Here is a 17,702-nt window from a genome sequence, read left to right on the forward strand (position 1 = left end):
TTTATGGAAAATCGAGTGGTTTTGTTGCGTTAATTTCTATTATTTGAATGTTACATGACCAAGGCAAAGGAAAGGAGAACATTTCTAAAGTATGGGGTAATCTGAAATTGTTAACATACTCATGGCTACTGATAATTATTGGGTCCACTTTTTCTTTTTTTACTATATGTATGTGTTTGGATACAACTGTGTTTAGTATAATATTTTTGGGTACATTGGGCTCAGTATGATTGAGGCATAACTTGGTATCTCATGGAGGGCTATTCCTATTATTGCATTCTACACTTTCATTGTATTATGGAATATAACTGCGTTTAGATGTGGAAATTGAACCAAGTAATTCATTTTTTTAAAGAAATTAAAATGTTATGTGATAAATTTCTCCGTTTGGACAAGACATTTAGAAAGCATTTAAAATTAAATGAGTATTTTAGTTAACTTAAAACACAAAATTTCAAATTCCTTCAAAAAGAAAAGAATTTAAAATTCTCTTCTGCTCCAACACGCGAATCCCTTAGCTAGTGGAACTTTCTGACTTGACTCTTTCAAAAGTGGACTAGACTCCAACCATCACATGATGACGGAGACTTCGATCACCATTCGAACCTCTCGCCAGAACAATTGCAGTGCTATTGGACTTCCTTCGGTGACTTTATGGTGAGCTCGCCAAAATCTTTGGCTTTCTTACTTATTCTTTTGTCGTCAATCTTTGGCTTTTTCGCTAATTTTTTCATCATCGACTTTTGATTTTGAGTTTGTTATTTGTTGCTTTATTTGTTCGTGCAACTAAACTCATGGATTTGTTATTTTTGTTAAATAAAATTTGTAAATTTATTATCGATCATCAATACTGATATTTCATCGCTTAGATTCTTGTGTATGAAATTTTGAGTTCTTAGATGGAATTGTTGGTGCTTGGAGCTATTTTAGAAAGAATTTGAAAAATTAATATTTTTTTAACCAAAATAATTTTATTAATCAAGAAACGAGATCATAGGCTATTACAAGGTGTGGTTATTAATATTGGTCTCTAAATTATTAAATATTAAATATTTTAAAATTATTTTTAATTATTAACTAAATTTTAATATTTTTGTAAAAAAACTAAATTTAATATTTAAATTTTAACTTTTTAAATATGTATTTAAAAATTAAATTTTATATGTAATAAAAATTGAATTGCTTCCTTCAAACAAAAAATTTAAAATTTAGAAAAATTAAATTACTTCATCCAAACAAAATATTTATGAAATAAAGGAAATTTAATTCATAACATTTCAAATTTCTTCCATTCTTGAAATTCTCTGTCCAAAACACAAGTAATGGGAGGTAATTGATTCAATAGTGGGAGTGCCTCATGTGGAGTCATTGTTGAAAAATTTGGAGATAAAAGGTAAACAAAATTGTCTTTTGATTTTTATTATAAAATTATATTTTTTTTTATATAATTTATCTTCAGACCAATATTTTAATTTGAGAACTTTTGTCGTTTGTGCTGTAAAAGTAAAAATGGTTTTTTGCAACCTTTGAAACTATGACCTGCTGTTGGCGCAACAGATTAGATTACAGATATATTGGATTTGGATGGGAGACTAATGCGCAACAGATTAGATTTCAGGTGTTTTGGCCTCAGGTTAACGGGATTTTGCTAATTCTTAAGTACTAAATGAGACTATAAAAACGTGTATTAAAACACTCTTGAATATTTAGAATTAATTATTTAATTAAAGGAGTTTAGTTCATTTAGTTCAACAAATTAGTTAAACAAATTATATGAGTTGTTATAATTATTTTTGATTTATATAGAAGAAAAGAATTCTCTCATAAGGGATTTATGTAAAATGTGAAGGAGACTCAATGAAATGTGAATGATTAATGCTTTAGTTGAGATGTTTATTTCACTAATTTACAACCTTTCTCTGGACACTATTTGAAATAGATCAAATTAGTTTAGTTGACTAAAATAGATCAAATTATTTTTCCCCACAAAATCAAACCAATCCAATTTGCTAATATCCCTAATTGTAATACAATAAGTTATAGAAACCAAATAAAAAAACATTAATTTCATATATAAATTTTTAAAAAATATGTTTATGATCTTTATACATGTAATTATTTTCAATTTAGTATAACATTTTACAATAATTCTACTAATTTTAGTGTTACGACAGCACTAAATTTTTCGAGGATTATTATTTTTTTAATACAAATAAAAACCATTTTTCTCTAATAAGATAAATTGATGTGTAAAAAGAAAAATTTAATTGTTATTGTTATTATTATTATTATTATTATTATTATTATTATTATTATTATTATTATTATTATTATTATTATTATTATTATTATTATTATTATTATTATTATTATTATTTAAGAAAACCTGGAATCTACACTACACAAAAGAAAATTAAAGTAATCTGAACCGTTGGATCAACTGCGTCCTCTACCTATATATACATTCTTTATCTCTTCCGAACGCCCTACTTCTCAAGAAAATTAGGGTTTGCAGTCACTGCTTTGTTTAGATCAGAACCAGATCGTGTTCTCTTCTTCCATTGGCAAACATGGCAACTCAAATGAGCAAGAAGAGAAAGGTCAGTGGTACAATGAATCTATGAATTTTTATTTTATTTTTTCTATTGTGTTTGAAAGTGAAACTGTAAATTGAATAGTGTTATTAATGTGCAGTTTGTGGCGGATGGAGTGTTCTTCGCCGAACTGAACGAGGTTCTGACACGTGAGTTGGCGGAGGACGGTTACTCCGGCGTGGAGGTTAGGGTTACGCCGATGCGCACCGAGATTATCATCAGAGCCACCAGAACCCAAGCCGTTCTCGGTGCGTTTGTTTCTGTAACCTTCCGTTAAATTTGTGGGATCGAATTTTCATTCATAAATTAGTTCCATGAATTGTGTTGTTTTGATTGTATATATAGGTGAGAAGGGAAGGAGAATTAGGGAACTTACCTCAGTGGTGCAGAAGAGGTTCAAATTTCCCGAGAACAGTGTCGAGCTTTATGCTGAGAAGGTCAACAACAGAGGCCTCTGTGCCATTGCTCAGGCCGAGTCGCTTCGCTACAAGCTTCTCGGTGGCCTCGCTGTTCGCAGGTATAACATGTTACTCTGCTAATGCATTCTTCTAGTTTGTGATGTGATTTATCATTAGGCAAGGATTTTAGGTTTAGTTATTACGAATTTGTTGATTACTTGTTTTAATGTTTATGTTTCATCATGGTGGATTAATGTAAAAGCAAGATCACCTGTTTATATTATTTGATTTGGTTTAACAATTTATTTACTGGTAATTTTACTATTGTTGTTCATAGTTGTATACCTAGTCCTAGATGTTAACCGGGCATTCTTAAAGGGAAAGCTGAATACAAAAGTTAAAACAGAATGGTGTATTTCATATTTCCACCGCTTAATCAAAGCCGAGTACAAAAGGGAGCATTTATAATAGCTGCCCTGCCCTTATCAATACAACTGGCAAAGGATGAAAAACAGAATAACAAACTAACAAAAAAATTTCTGCTGTTGTAACAGAATGAAAAGATAAAAACAAATATCAAAAACAGATATATCCTAATACCCCCCCTCAAACTCAAGGTGGAGAGTTGCTAGAGAAATGCTGCACATTGAGTTTGCCTCTTAAAAACTCAAATCTAGCTGAGGAAAGAGGCTTGGTTAGTATATCAGCCCATTGATCCAAGGCTGGAATATGATAAATGAGAAGCTGTTTGGACAAGACCTTTTCTCTCACAAAGAAGACATCAATCTCCATATGCTTAGTTTTACTGTGAAAAACAGGATTGTGAGCAATAGCTACTGCACTCTGATTGTCACATAGCAGCATAGGAGTAGAGAAGGGAACCTGGAGTTCCTGTAACAGAGCCTGAACCCAAGTTAACTCAGCTGAGGTTTGAGCTATACTGCGATATTCAGCTTCAGTACTTGATCGAGCTGTAACTTGTTGTTTTCTTGACCACCAAGAGATCAAATTAGGACCTAAGAAAATGGCAGAGCCAGAGGTTGATCTTCTGTCATCAACATCAGAAGCCCAATCAGCATCACACATGGCTGTAATGGATAAAGGTTTCCCAACAGCAGCAGGTTTCATGAGAAGACCATGGGAGATGGTGCCCTTAAGATACCTTAGGATTCTCTTGACTGTCCCCCAATGAGTGTCTTAAGGGATTTGTCATGAATTGGCAAACTTTATTAACAGCAAAGGCAATTTCTGGTCTTGTTAGAGTAACATATTGTAAAGCACCTACTATAGATCTGTAAAGAGTAGGATCCTGAAATAAATCACCACCAGTTTTGGATAGTTTTCAAGAAGAGGCCATAGGAGAAGGAATAGAATGAGCTTCAGCCATGTGAGTCCTATGCAGGAGGTCTCTAACGTACTTGCTTTGAGTCATGAGAAGAGACCTATCAGGTAGATATTTGATCTCAATACCTAAGAAATAGTCTAATTGACCTAACTGTTTGAGAGAGAATGTAGAATTAAGTTGAGTTGTAATCTGTTGGATGAGAGAAGATGAGCTGCCAGTGAGGATAATATCATCCACATATACTAGAAGAAAAATAGTGTGAGCTTGATGCTTATACATGAACAAAGATGGATCACACTTGCTAGCTTGAAACCCAAACTGAATCAATGTAATTTTCAGTCGATCAAACCACTGCCTTGGTGCTTGTTTTAGCCCATAAAGGGCCTTGTTAAGCTTACAAACAAGGGATTTGTCTTCAACTTCAAATCCTGGAGGTTGCACCATGTAAACTGTTTCTTCTAAAAGACCATTGAGGAAGACATTATTCACATCCAACTGAAACAACTCCCAATTATTAGTAAGGGCAAGAGTAATTATAAGCCTAATAGTGATAGGTTTAACAACAGGAGAAAATGTCTCATGAAAGTCAAAACCATGAACTTGGTGAAAGCCCTTGGCCACTAACCGAGCTTTGTACTTGTTGATGGACCCATCTGCATTTTCTTTGATCCGGAAAACCCATTTACACCCTACTGCCTTTCTATTAGAGGGCAAGGGAACTAAATCCCAGGTGTGATTTTTTAGTAGGGCAGCATATTCAAATTGCATGGCAGAAAGCCAATTTGGATCAGCAAGAGCTTGTTTAACACCTTTCGGTTCATTATGAGCCAAGAATAATGAATGATGAATTTGAGGATTATGTATCCCTGATTTGGACCTAGTTTGCATAGGATGAACATTGGTAGTTCTAGGAACAGGTTCAAAGGATTCCTGAGGGGAAGAGGAATCAGATTCAGGCTGTGACACTGATGTAGGACTGGTTTCAGTATTATGGAGACTGTTATTTGAGGACAAAATAGGTTGCTCTGAAGGAACAGCAGCAGAGCTGGGAGAGGAATTAGAAGGCTGATATGTAGGAGTAAGAGAGGTCAAATGGGAGTTATGACAAGGTGGAGACAAGTCAGGATTAAGTGTAAAATATTTAGAAAAAGAGATATCCTGAGGGGGACTTTGGTTGAAAATATCATAAAATGGAAATCGCATTTCATTAAAAATGACATCTTTGGAAATGTAAATTTTGCCTGAAGCAAACAAACATTTATAGCCTTTGTGGGAAGAGGAATACCCTAGAAACACACATTCTTGTGATCTGAAATCAAGTTTGTGGCAAATTGGGATTCACCCAAGTGTTGGAAGTTTTGTTGGTGGGCTGCGAAGGATTAATTTGCACAGGTTGTAGAGTATGGGGATCATAGAGCACAAGCGACTCATGAGGGTGATAATTTGAATCAGCCCTGTAAAAACAAATGTTAGCAGTGTGACCATATTTCAAGCAAATTTGGCATTGGAAGTTCGCAAAGCGTCCTCCACGGCCCCTTCCATGACCGCCACCACGACGACCACTGTTGTTGTCACGGCCTCCACCATCGCGGCCATATCCACCACTAGAGTTATTGCGAGTGCTAGAATCATTTGAGTTAGAAAACACATACCCTTGAGAGTAATTGACAGAGGGGGCAAATGAGTGTTTACGAAATCTGTTGGCTCGAGATTCATGTGCAAGAAGGAGAGCCTCAACTTCAGAGACCGGAGGAGTCTCAAACTTGCTTTCAATAATAGAGATCACTAGTGCATAATCCTGTGTTAGGCCTTCAAGAATGGCATCGACGTGTTCGTCATGAGGTACCGGATTGTCGACACCTGCGAGTTCATCAACAATGTTTTTGATTTGGGATAAGAACTCACGCATTGTCTTGCTGTCAAGGGTGGTGGAGCGAAGGTCAGTGCGAAGTTGACGGGCACATGCCTTCGTCTGCATATGAAAGTATTCATGAATTTTGTCTCAGACTTGATACGAGTGAAGCGAGCCAATGACTCGAGAGAGAATGGGCTTCGACAATGTTGATTGAAGCCATGTGAGGAGCGTTTGGTATTGGACTTCCCAAGCCTCATATGCGGGATTCACTTTGTTCGCAATGCGATCTTCATCAGTGAGATAACGCTGAGGAATTGAAGGATTAACGACAAATCGTTGAAGCTTGTGGGATTTGATGACAGGTTCAATTTGCTGTTTCAAGTTTCTCAGCAATTAAGTTAGGAAAAGATTGAGGCACAGAAAAGGAAGGATTTGAGGTAGCCATAGATGAAAAGAAGAGATGGGCTTAAAAAAAATTAGGGTTTATCACTGGACCAAATGGCTCTGGATATCATCTTAAAGGGAAAGTTGAATACAAAAGTTAAAACAGAATGGTGTATTTCATATTTCCACCGCTTAATCAAAGCTGAGTACAAAAGGGAGCATTTATAATAGCTTCCCTGCCCTTATCAATACAGCTGGCAAAGCATGAAAAACAGAATAACAAACTAACAAAAAATATTCTGCTGTTGTAACAGAATAAAAAGATAAAAACAAATATAAAAAACAGATATATCCTAATAGGCATTAAGTACATTGGGGACTACTTGATTATACAATGATTGAATCCCTAATACCAACTCTCCCTTGCATGGTGTTAAATGCTTTGTTCATAATCAAAGAAAAAATTGCATATGAAGCCTTCACAACATGATAGCTGCTTCTATGCAACCTGTTATATGCTGAGACAAAAATTGTATTCTTTTGCTTCTTTATTGTTTGTTGGCTAATTGTAATACACTGAGGATTTCTTTTAGTTTTGGCTATACTTATGTAAGATGGTACCTTGGTGTTTAATGGTAGTGTGTACCTTGAGGTGGTATGTGGTAGCTTCTCATTTTAGGCCTGTGTTTCTGTAGCAACATGTTTCCATATTTTTCTTTACTAATGTGCTTTTATGTCCTGGGTGTTTTTAAATTTTCCTTGTCTATTTGTGTGAATACAATTCTTCTGCATCCCTGTAGCAAAATTATAATCTCTATGTATCTTAAACTATTTATTTCAGGGCTTGCTATGGTGTTTTAAGATTTGTGATGGAAAGTGGGGCCAAAGGATGCGAGGTTTGTTTTATGGACTCCTAATATTGTATTGCTTTATGTAATGGTTTGGTTGTAATTGTTGTTTGACTTGAGCAGGTCATTGTTAGTGGAAAACTGAGAGCTCAGAGAGCCAAGTCCATGAAATTCAAGGATGGATACATGATTTCTTCTGGACAACCTGTCAAGGATTACATTGACTCAGCAGTGAGACATGTGCTACTAAGACAGGTTTGTTTTTTTTTTTTTTTTCTACATAGCCACCTGATTGATTTTCTTTCAGCACTAGGATTTTCATGTTGTTGGCTCATTTTTTTTCTTAATGGATTGATGTTGCTAAATGCAAAAAGATTTTTCTTCATTGTCCTATAGGGTGTTCTTGGTATCAAGGTTAAGATCATGCTTGATTGGGATCCTAAAGGGAAACAGGGTCCTAAAACTCCCCTTCCTGATCTTGTCACGATCCACACTCCAAAGGAGGAAGAAGAATACAACCGGCCTCCTGCTGTGTTGGCAAATGATATTGAGGTGGTTCCCGTTGCTTGAAATGTTTTTGATTGCTTGGAATAGTAACGGGTAGTATTTGAGTTCCTAGTATGCAATCCTTGTTGGGAAAGACTAGTTCAAAGTTTTGGTAGTTTCTTGACAGTTTATGAAATTGCTACTAAGTACAAAGTATTTAAGCATCAATTGATTTTTTTTATTATTATTTAACTCTACATGTGCTGAGCAGTTCAAATTGTGTTAGTGGTTTATAATGTCATTGGTTTGGGTATGTTTTATTTTCCTTGTTCTAATGCTGTTAAACAATTTTTGGACGCGCATGTAAATTTTTTTTTAAAAAAACTTGATTATTTATAGTTAAAAAAGAAATTAAAATAATTTATTTTTATTGATTTCATACTTGTACAACCTTTCAAGTGTTTTACGATGATTTTTTAATGCGTTATGAAAGAGTTGGCAAGTTGTAATTGGCAAACATCGTTAGACATTGTTTCCAGAATGTTTGTCAAACCCTTTGTCTGAGGCTAAAAAGTATAAGGGGCTATTTCATTACAGTTTTTAAAAATAGTTTTCAGTTTTCTAAAATTAGAAAACTTGTTTGAGTGATAAATTTTAAAAAAACTAATCTCTTAATAGTTTTTAAAAGAAAAGAAAAGTGAAAACAAATTTTAGATGCTTTCGTTGTCAATTTTTCATTTCTCTTTCAAAAACTTGAAAACACAGAAAATAGATAGTTGTAATTAATGGATTTACGGTAATTATCGAAACTAACATAAAATGTATGTAGTCACTCTTCCTTGCTGACAAGTGTTAAAAAGAACTTCTGCCATTCATAGCATATAAACATGGGCTTTACAATCCTCAAGAAAGAAAAATTGTAGAAAATTAGTCAAACATAATATAGTTAACCGATGAAACAATAATTAATCGATATTCAATCTTATTTAAAAAAATGATGAATCTGATTGTAAGAATTCAATCCAATGAAATAATCTAATGCAAGTATTTTTTTTGGTACATTGTTTTCTTGAGATGAAAAAAATAAAATAAAAACATTTTGGTATATCTAATGCAAGTATTTTATTTTTTCATCTCAAACAATTTTCGACGCAAAAATGATCAAATAGAATTATTTTCTCAAAGCTTTTTAAAAATCTTCAAAATATTTTTAAAATGAAAAGGCAAAGGAGAATCAAACATGTCACGTGGATGCACAGTAAATGACACAACAGCTCAACTCATTTCAATAATAATAAGAGATCTCAAGATGGTATGTAATGATAAATCTAGTGGCTAGTATGAAATTTCACCGTCATTATTAAAAGATGAGCAACCAACTTAGCTTGTCTCCTAATAAAATTTATCTGAGTTTGGAAAATAAGATATTCTGTGCCCGCATTAAATCTTTATGCTCTATACAGTTTCCTTTAATCCCCTCAATAATGCATTTAGAACCATCTATTGTAACCCAAATCAGCTAGCTAATTAATAGCCTCAAACAAAGCTAAGGCTTCTAATTCTGCTGGATTAACAAGCCCAAAAACAGGAACATATTTGGTGCAAATAAAAGCACTAGAATCATCTGTCAAACAAAAACCCATGGCAAACTTAATAATAGCAACGATTCTGTCCACATTTTCCCATATCTTACCATTTCTCCTCCACCAGATAGACCACAAAAGCATGACCACTTGTCTGAAAATACTACCAAAATTAAACACACAAAATAAGAGAAACCTTCTGCTCTGGACATGGCTCCCTGAATCTGATGCCACAGCCCCGTGTCTCTCCAACAATCAATCACATGAGAACATCCAATGAAACAATGCCAATCGTTCTCAATGTTAGATTCACAGAAGCAGCAACTACAAGGACAAGGAACTCCTCTGGATTGGAGTCTCCACAGAAAAAAAACCTTCACTTTATTTGGAAAAGATAGATTCCATAGAGCTTTCCAATTACCTAGAACTGAAAAGTGAGATATATCCAACAAGGATTTCATGAAAATTACATAGAATTTTTTTAAAATTAACTTTTTGATTTTTTTTAACAAATTATGAAAATTGTAAGTATAATTTTAACTAAATTGAACAACAATGTATAAGATTTTTAAATTATTTTAATAAAAATTATTTAATTTTTAATATTTCAATAAATAATATAATTTACATTTATGTGTCACAATTATTATTAATATTATATATGTAATTTATTTTAATTCATATTTATTTATTTTTTCATCGTCAGAGTAATCTATTTCTTATTTCTTTTAATTCATATTTATTTTCTTCAGTGACACAAGTTGTGGAGGAATTTTCACCGTGACTGACATAAAATAATTTTAGAAGTTACTGTCTCGTGTCTTTTGCTTGGGATAATCAAATCTATTACATAATAAATAAAAGTCATTGATTATGCAAATTATTACAATAAAATAGTTTTTTTTAGAAAGTTACCTTAATTAAAAAGGATAGAATATATGAATATTAATAAAATATTTTGTTAATTTTTTAATAAATATTTTAAGACAAATTAAAATAATGAAAGATGTATATGTAATATTTTTTTACCATATTCTAAGTCAGAAATGGTGACTAATCTTTATTAAGAGACAATAAATATATAAGGTGAATATTTTATTTTTAACCTGATTTATTTTATATTTAAGAATCAATCAAAATTTAAATATTAGATCATTTGATTAAGGAATATAAGTTCTTATGACTGGTAAGTATATATATATATATATATATATATATATATATATATATATATATATATATATATATATATATATATATATAATATGAAATAACTAAATTATACAATTGAACAATATGACCCACCTTGGTGCAGCCTACCACTCAGCCAATGATAGAGCAAATTGATATGCAACTACACATGGAGATGGATATGATGAAGAGAACATCAGCCAACATATGTAACTTAGACGCGTTGAAAGCACTATGAAGAGCATGATCAGTGTTGAAATTTCATGCTTTCTTGCACTCTTGCCACCTTTTTTGCACCATTAAGCTTCGCCCCACTTCGCATAAGAGATTACACTTCCAATTTTGCACTCTTCATTCTCTAGCTATAAATGGCAGCCAGCTATCTAGCTGCACTACCATTAACCAACCCACTTTGCTTCGTTTTCAGATCATTTGACCCAATTCTAGCAAAGTCATCGCGTTAGAAATCATGAGTTGATATTGCAACTAAACTTTACTTGTAAGCTTAATTAACATTTTGATTTCAATTGTTGAAGTTCAATTTCTAGGCTTTTCTATTGACCTTGTGATCATGCTAATACTCTAGCTCGTATTCACCAGATTATTTATTTATAAGCCGGCGGTCTAAGATATGGTTAGGTAGATTATACTTCTCGTTAACATCAGATTTAATTATCTAATTTATCAAAATTAAAAGTGTTTAATTTAATTGATAATAATAAATTTATCTTAAATTTATATATTTTTTTTAAAATAACATTGTCATTAATACTTATCTTTCTTCTAATGGTTACATTATATTTCTTCTTTTAATAAAAAATATTTTTAATCAAAAATAATTAATGTAAGAAACATTATAAATTGAGTTTTATAAAAAGAAACAAATATTATTTCAAACTTGATTTCTATAAATAAATAAAAAGAGAGTAAAATGTTAATTGGAATTGCACACTTTCCCTAATACTAACATATTAGTCTAAGAACATCTACACTACATGGTTGTTTAAATGAGTTATTTATCATAATTTAATTTTATGAATTTTAGAATTTCATATAAATTTAAACACTTTACATAAAAATTCACTCAAATGCTAAGATTATTGAAATGAGTATATTAATGCTTGAAAAATATTTTATTTATGATATTAATTTGTTAAGTAATGATTTTTATATAAGCAAGATTATGTTATAAGCTCTAGTGAGGAAAATAATGAAGCAACGTTGCTTAAAATTAAACAATTCATATAAGTATTCTCATTGGATATGTTGTAATAATCTTCACAATTTCTTAAATTAATATTAAATGTCTGTGCTTACAAAATATATAAAAAAAATACTCTTTTATTTACTCTTTAAATTATTTTTTTCTGGCGTAAAATTATTCATTTGATAAACAAACTTTGAGCAAAACAGCTATATAAGCCTATAAAATGTTACGAGTTTTGAGTCAGCAAAAACTTACCTGTCATGTTAGATAATCAAGCAAAGGCCGGAACAATTTAGTTGGTAACTTCCATGCCAAAACGCAAACTTATTCGAGTATTCTACCAAAAGAAAGCTTATTTGAATATTTTAAAATATTAATATTCAGCTAATTAGGTCACGAGTGGTTCTATCCATTATATTAAATAAGAGTCTTAATTTGAATTAATTGTTTTGATCAGTAATTTGTATTAATTTTTTACCAAAGCATAAATGCACAACGATAAATTTTATTTTGAATGAACAGAAAGTTATGGTATTTCATTCAAAAGTAAAACATAAAATATCATTAAGCTAGATATAAAATTATCGTAGAAAAATGTTTAGAAAAGTGTGAAATGTTATTATCATAAATTTAATGTATGTGTTCTTATTAGGAAACCCACTTTATTCAAATCTCTTGAAATTATATGAGGAATTGCATTAATTTTCCCGTGTTAGTCTTAACAAAGATCTAGATATATATAAGATGAAAGATATATGTATCGATCTCAAATACCTCCAGAGTTGCTGAGTTTCAACATGTTTCAAAGATTTTCAGTATTTTTGCAGAATTGTAGGTTATAGACTCTCGTCTGCAGATTCCGCTCCTAAATTAATGGTGAAATCTGTTGTAAAAAAATATTAAATAAAATAATGGTGAAATCCCTCGTAAGTGTCAACTTACATGCGAGCAACATGCATCCAATATAGTAGTTTATTTACTTTATTAGGATGGACAAAAAAAAGTTTTATTAAATACTCGAGAAGAGTTGGGTTATCTCATATTTTTGTCTTTTTTTCTATCTTTTTTAATTTATTGTACAAATTTTCATATAAAAATTATATAAATACATTTTCTCATTTGAGAAAGATAATTACATTAGTCACGCTGAATATCTGTGAGCACTCCTTTTAAAAAAAAAGTGTGAGCACTAAAATTTTGAATATTATAAAAATATAGATATTGAATTCTTTATAAACATATGTTAAAAAACTTCTGCTTTGGTTTTTCATTTCCCATATGTACCAAAAACATATACTATTAAAAAACACTTTCAAGAGTGTTACGCCTACGCGTGCACGTCAAGAATAGAATTATCTCTTTCTACTATTTCTCCATAATTTAAAACTTGATAGTACTAAAGAATGTAATGCTATCCTTACAGTATTACAATATCCAAAGTTTTAATTTTACTTTTTGCTCATCGCGAATCTTAGGTGTTTTTTTCCCTTCAAAATTCTGGATCCTAAATTACTTATTTTTTTTATGGTAGATCGTAAATTACTTAATCCTACTTTTTCTTTTGTGAACACTATTTACCCATTAAGCTTGAACCCAATAAACAGTAATGTATCATGTATTTATAGTAGTAACATTGACTTCAAGAAAAAAAAGGATGTTATCATGTCCTATTTATTAAAGCAAAGAATTTTTAAATTTTTCAATGACATCTTTTTCTCGGGCATCTTTCTAATAATTTTTTGTGTGCATTAAAAGTATCTTTAATTAATAATTATAGATTAATTTTTTTAACGTGTAGAGATTATTGAAGTAAACCGAGCCATATTAATTATCTTTAATTAATAATTAATATTTCCATTCCCATGATTAAAAATCTAATCTTTATACTTATACTTCATGACTAAACCGAGCCATATTATGTTGGTTCTTTCTACTATTTTAATAAATGAAGGAAGTATTGAACTTTTCTTTTTAATATTTGAAGTATTTATATTTTTATTTGATAATTTTTTGCAGAGTCTTGCGAGAATTAAAAAAATATATATATTTATATTATAAGAGATTAGGCCATGAATAGGAGCTTAAATCCGTCGAATTCTTCTAAGTGTGCCAGCTTTTTCCAACTATATAAAGGTTCTTTTTCTTTATATTCTCCTGCTGGGCCACTTTACAAACTAAGTGTTCAATCCTCTCACCACGTACTGTATATATAGCCTGTTGTTTCATCAAGATGTTGTGCAAACCACCTTTGAAGTGTTTGAAGATTGTGATCATGGCTAATTTGCTCACAATGTTTTTTGTTATGGAAATGATAATAGTGAGTGGTCTCAGTTTCGGAGCAAGTGGCCTGAACATGAATTACTACTTGTTGAGTTGTCCTTTTGTTGAACCTGTTGTTAAGAACACTGTCAACAGAGCTCTGCAGGATGATCCCACCCTAGCTGCAGGTCTTGTTAGAATGCACTTCCATGACTGTTTCATAGAGGTTCATTCTCTCTCTTCTCTTTCTTTCCCTAACACAAACAATCACTCACTCACACTTACGAGAAATTATTATATGATCCAGAACTATCATGATGTCAGACAATCTCTATATATATCACACATAATTTAAGTTTTCTTTACTCTTTTTTGTAAATTGAAAAACTCAGACTATGTATTATGTGAATATTAGTTGGAACTATAGATAAATAATATGTTCTGAAACATGTAATAAATTTCCCCACACTTAAAATAGATATGAATGAAACAGCATGGTGAAAAATGTTAGAGATGTAATGTAAAAATAAACATTTGTGTCTTCACTTAGTACTTTAAATTAACTTTTGAAGTGTTGATTCATGACAAAATACTAGAATCTCTTTGACTTTGTGATCTTTAAGTTGATCCTTATCTAGCCCATTTTTCTAATGAAAAATTGAATTTCATTAGCATAGGGTAGTTGATGGGCTCGTGTGTCTATATATACTTGAAGTTAGAAGGGTTATTGTGTGAGAGCAAATGTTAAAGATGTAATATAAATCATTCTTGTGTTTCTATACTAGGTTTTAATAAATGTTAATACAGTTGCTTCATGACAAAGAAAAAGGAGTGGAGAGAAAAATGATTGAAGTAAACGTACACACACAAAAGCTAAGATACTTATATAAGCACACATGTAGATTAAAATGTACGTTTTGTTTGTAACTATTCGGGTCAATTAGTTGTATTTACGTAACTTATAAGATGCCATGTCAGTCTTTCAAGGGCAAATTAAACTTACTAAGTTGCATCCATTTTCTAAACTTATAAACTGCACACATTATTAACTTAGCTTATAAGTAATTAAGTATTATTTCACGAGTATCATATATGTGTGGTGATACAAAGGGTTTATTTTTGTCTACTAGGGATGTGATGGTTCAGTTCTGATTGACTCCACTAAGGACAACACAGCAGAAAAGGATTCACCAGCAAATTTGAGCTTGAGAGGCTATGAAGTCATCGATGACATCAAGGAAGAGCTTGAAAATCAATGCCCGGGAGTGGTTTCATGCGCTGATATTGTTGCCATGGCCGCTAGAGATGCAGTTTTCTTTGTAAGATGAAGCTACTACACATTTCTTGTTCTGTACCTTATTCTCATTTTTTTGTGTGGCCCAAGTTGAATTTAATTTCAATACACTGTCATACACAATTAATCAATTAGAGAAAACACCTTACATATAACTTATATAGTAATTATAACAAAAGTTAACATATCAATAAGGTCTAACACAGTTGATAAATGATTGAGTTTTTTAAACACACTAACATAATTCAATTTCCTAAATGTGCGTATAAAAAAAATACTTTGTTGGGAGAGACAAAATTCACTTTGATGACTTTTCACTGTAGGGAAGTGAAAAAATAACAAAAAATTAACAATTTTATCCTTCATAGTCATTCATGTTTGGATAACCATGTAAAATACTTTATAGAGTGTATTCCAATTAAATTGTTAAATAATTACAATTAACTTTACCTAAACTTCTTAGTACCTATGACATGTGCAGGCAGGGGGTCCTGTATATGACATACCAAAAGGTAGGAAGGATGGAACAAGGTCCAAAATTGAGGATACTATCAATCTGCCTGCCCCCTTTTTCAATGCTTCTGAGCTCATCAAGATGTTCGGGCAACGTGGGTTTTCTGCAAGAGACATGGTGGCTCTCTCAGGTAATATAATATGCCTCTGTTTTTGCTATTTTACTATGAGTCAGAATAATTTAAAGAGAATTAACTAATTGAAGTTTTAGAACATGGTTAATTGTTTGGTTGACGCACAGAGGAAAAAGACAATCATAAATGTGTGGATGGAATGTAGTGTAGTATATAAGAAGTAAATCAAAGAAATTGATTAATTCATTCAGTCTGCAGGTTAACTTTGATAGGACTTCATACTTAGAATTATCCCCCATTAATTGTGAATATTCTTCCTACTCGTTTTTTTTAGGATCAAACTTGCTGATATTATTAATAAACATAAAATAATAGAGTTTATATAAAGAGAAATGATTTGGTTCAATTGAATTGGGACCTCCTTTAACCAAATAAGAAAAAAACTACAAATTTTAAGCAATCCGTGGCTTTATTTCCCTGTCTCTCAGGGTTTACTTGTTTATAAAGAAAGAAAGCGGAAAAGAAGAGAAATGGACCGTAAAATAAGGTCAAATTCACCTTTTAACACTTTTTTTTAATTTAAAACTTTCATCTTAATTTATTTTTCCTCTGTGGAAGGATCCTTAGTGAAGGTAAGGTTCTGATTCTTCTGAAGCGTTGATTTGGCAAGATACGCATGCAATCATCCACTAATTTGTTACTAAATTTTAGTAAACTTAATTAGCTAGGAAGAGAAAAGCAATTTTCCATCACTAATTTGATAATTAATTTTTAGTAGTAATTAGAGATTTTGATTGTGCAGGAGCTCACACATTAGGAGTGGCAAGGTGTTCTTCGTTCAAGCACAGACTGACCCAAGTGGACCCAACTTTGGACTCAGAATTTGCAAAGACACTCTCCAAGACATGCAGTGCGGGTGACACTGCTGAGCAACCCTTTGACTCCACGAGGAACGATTTTGACAACGAATACTTCAACGATTTGGTCTCAAACAACGGGGTTCTTACATCGGACCAAACGTTGTACAACAGCCCACAAACGAGGAACATTGTGAATGCTTATGCAATGAACCAAGCCTTGTTTTTCTTGGATTTCCAACAAGCAATGGTGAAGATGAGCATGCTCGACGTCAAAGAAGGGTTCAAGGGGGAAGTACGGAAAAATTGCCATAAAATAAATTGAACTATTGTGGGTTTGTGATTGTATGGAGTGGGGGAGGAAACTCTTAAAAGTTGCCACTTGCCATTAGATGAAAGCACATGGTGTGTATGTCATAATCATAGATAATATGTCTGGTTAACTAACTCTACATAATTGTTCCCATGAAATTTATATATTATTATTATTATTGAGAATGCATTTTTTTGTCAGAACAATTCTTTTTTAAAGTGATTTTTGGTCCTTAAAAAATAGTGATTGTTTGTTTCTTTAAATTTAGGATCCATTCATATAAGCTTTTGAAAAAAAAAATGACAATGAAGTTATATAAAATATATATTATATATATTTAGTAATTTTACGTAAACTAGAAGTTATTTTTATTTGGTTACAATTATAATGTTTTTTTAAGGTGGCTAAAATTACATTTTTTTAGAAACTATTCAAAGTTGTTTTTTACCATTTTAGATTTTGACGATCATTTTATAAACTATTCAAAATTACAATTTTATG

At 31.6% G+C, this 17,702-nt stretch overlaps 2 protein-coding genes across 2 annotated transcripts; both read left to right on the forward strand.

Moving 5' to 3' along the window:
• Positions 1–2,486: 2,486 nt before the first annotated feature.
• LOC100808705 (40S ribosomal protein S3) lies at positions 2,487–8,179 on the forward strand. Its single transcript, NM_001252692.2, has 6 exons — positions 2,487–2,600; positions 2,695–2,842; positions 2,940–3,111; positions 7,418–7,472; positions 7,548–7,679; positions 7,821–8,179. The coding sequence occupies exons 1-6, from the start codon at positions 2,571–2,573 to the stop codon at positions 7,992–7,994; spliced, it is 711 nt and encodes a 236-aa protein (NP_001239621.1). The 5' UTR covers positions 2,487–2,570; the 3' UTR covers positions 7,995–8,179.
• A 5,873-nt stretch (positions 8,180–14,052) lies between these two features.
• On the forward strand, positions 14,053–17,379 carry LOC100809245 (peroxidase 47). The gene is made up of 4 exons (XM_003534005.5): positions 14,053–14,376; positions 15,281–15,469; positions 15,926–16,088; positions 16,834–17,379. Exons 1-4 carry the CDS (start codon positions 14,122–14,124, stop codon positions 17,211–17,213), a joined length of 987 nt encoding a protein of 328 aa, XP_003534053.1. The 5' UTR covers positions 14,053–14,121; the 3' UTR covers positions 17,214–17,379.
• Positions 17,380–17,702: the final 323 nt, after the last annotated feature.

Source organism: Glycine max, chromosome 9 (genome assembly GCF_000004515.6).
Source record: "Glycine max cultivar Williams 82 chromosome 9, Glycine_max_v4.0, whole genome shotgun sequence".
NCBI lineage: Eukaryota > Viridiplantae > Streptophyta > Magnoliopsida > Fabales > Fabaceae > Glycine > Glycine max.

What these genes read in the sequence shown, in the direction of transcription:
- LOC100809245 (XM_003534005.5), top strand. Translation starts at nt 14,122, where the DNA reads ATGTTGTGCAAACCACCTTTGAAGTGTTTGAAGATTGTGATCATGGCT. An exon ending in TCCATGACTGTTTCATAGAG is followed by an intron (nt 14,377 to 15,280) that starts GTTCATTCTCTC and finishes TTTGTCTACTAG; the next exon opens with GGATGTGATGGTTCAGTTCT. An exon ending in CTAGAGATGCAGTTTTCTTT is followed by an intron (nt 15,470 to 15,925) that starts GTAAGATGAAGC and finishes TGACATGTGCAG; the next exon opens with GCAGGGGGTCCTGTATATGA.
- LOC100808705 (NM_001252692.2), top strand. Translation starts at nt 2,571, where the DNA reads ATGGCAACTCAAATGAGCAAGAAGAGAAAG. An exon ending in CAGAACCCAAGCCGTTCTCG is followed by an intron (nt 2,843 to 2,939) that starts GTGCGTTTGTTT and finishes TTGTATATATAG; the next exon opens with GTGAGAAGGGAAGGAGAATT. An exon ending in GACATGTGCTACTAAGACAG is followed by an intron (nt 7,680 to 7,820) that starts GTTTGTTTTTTT and finishes ATTGTCCTATAG; the next exon opens with GGTGTTCTTGGTATCAAGGT.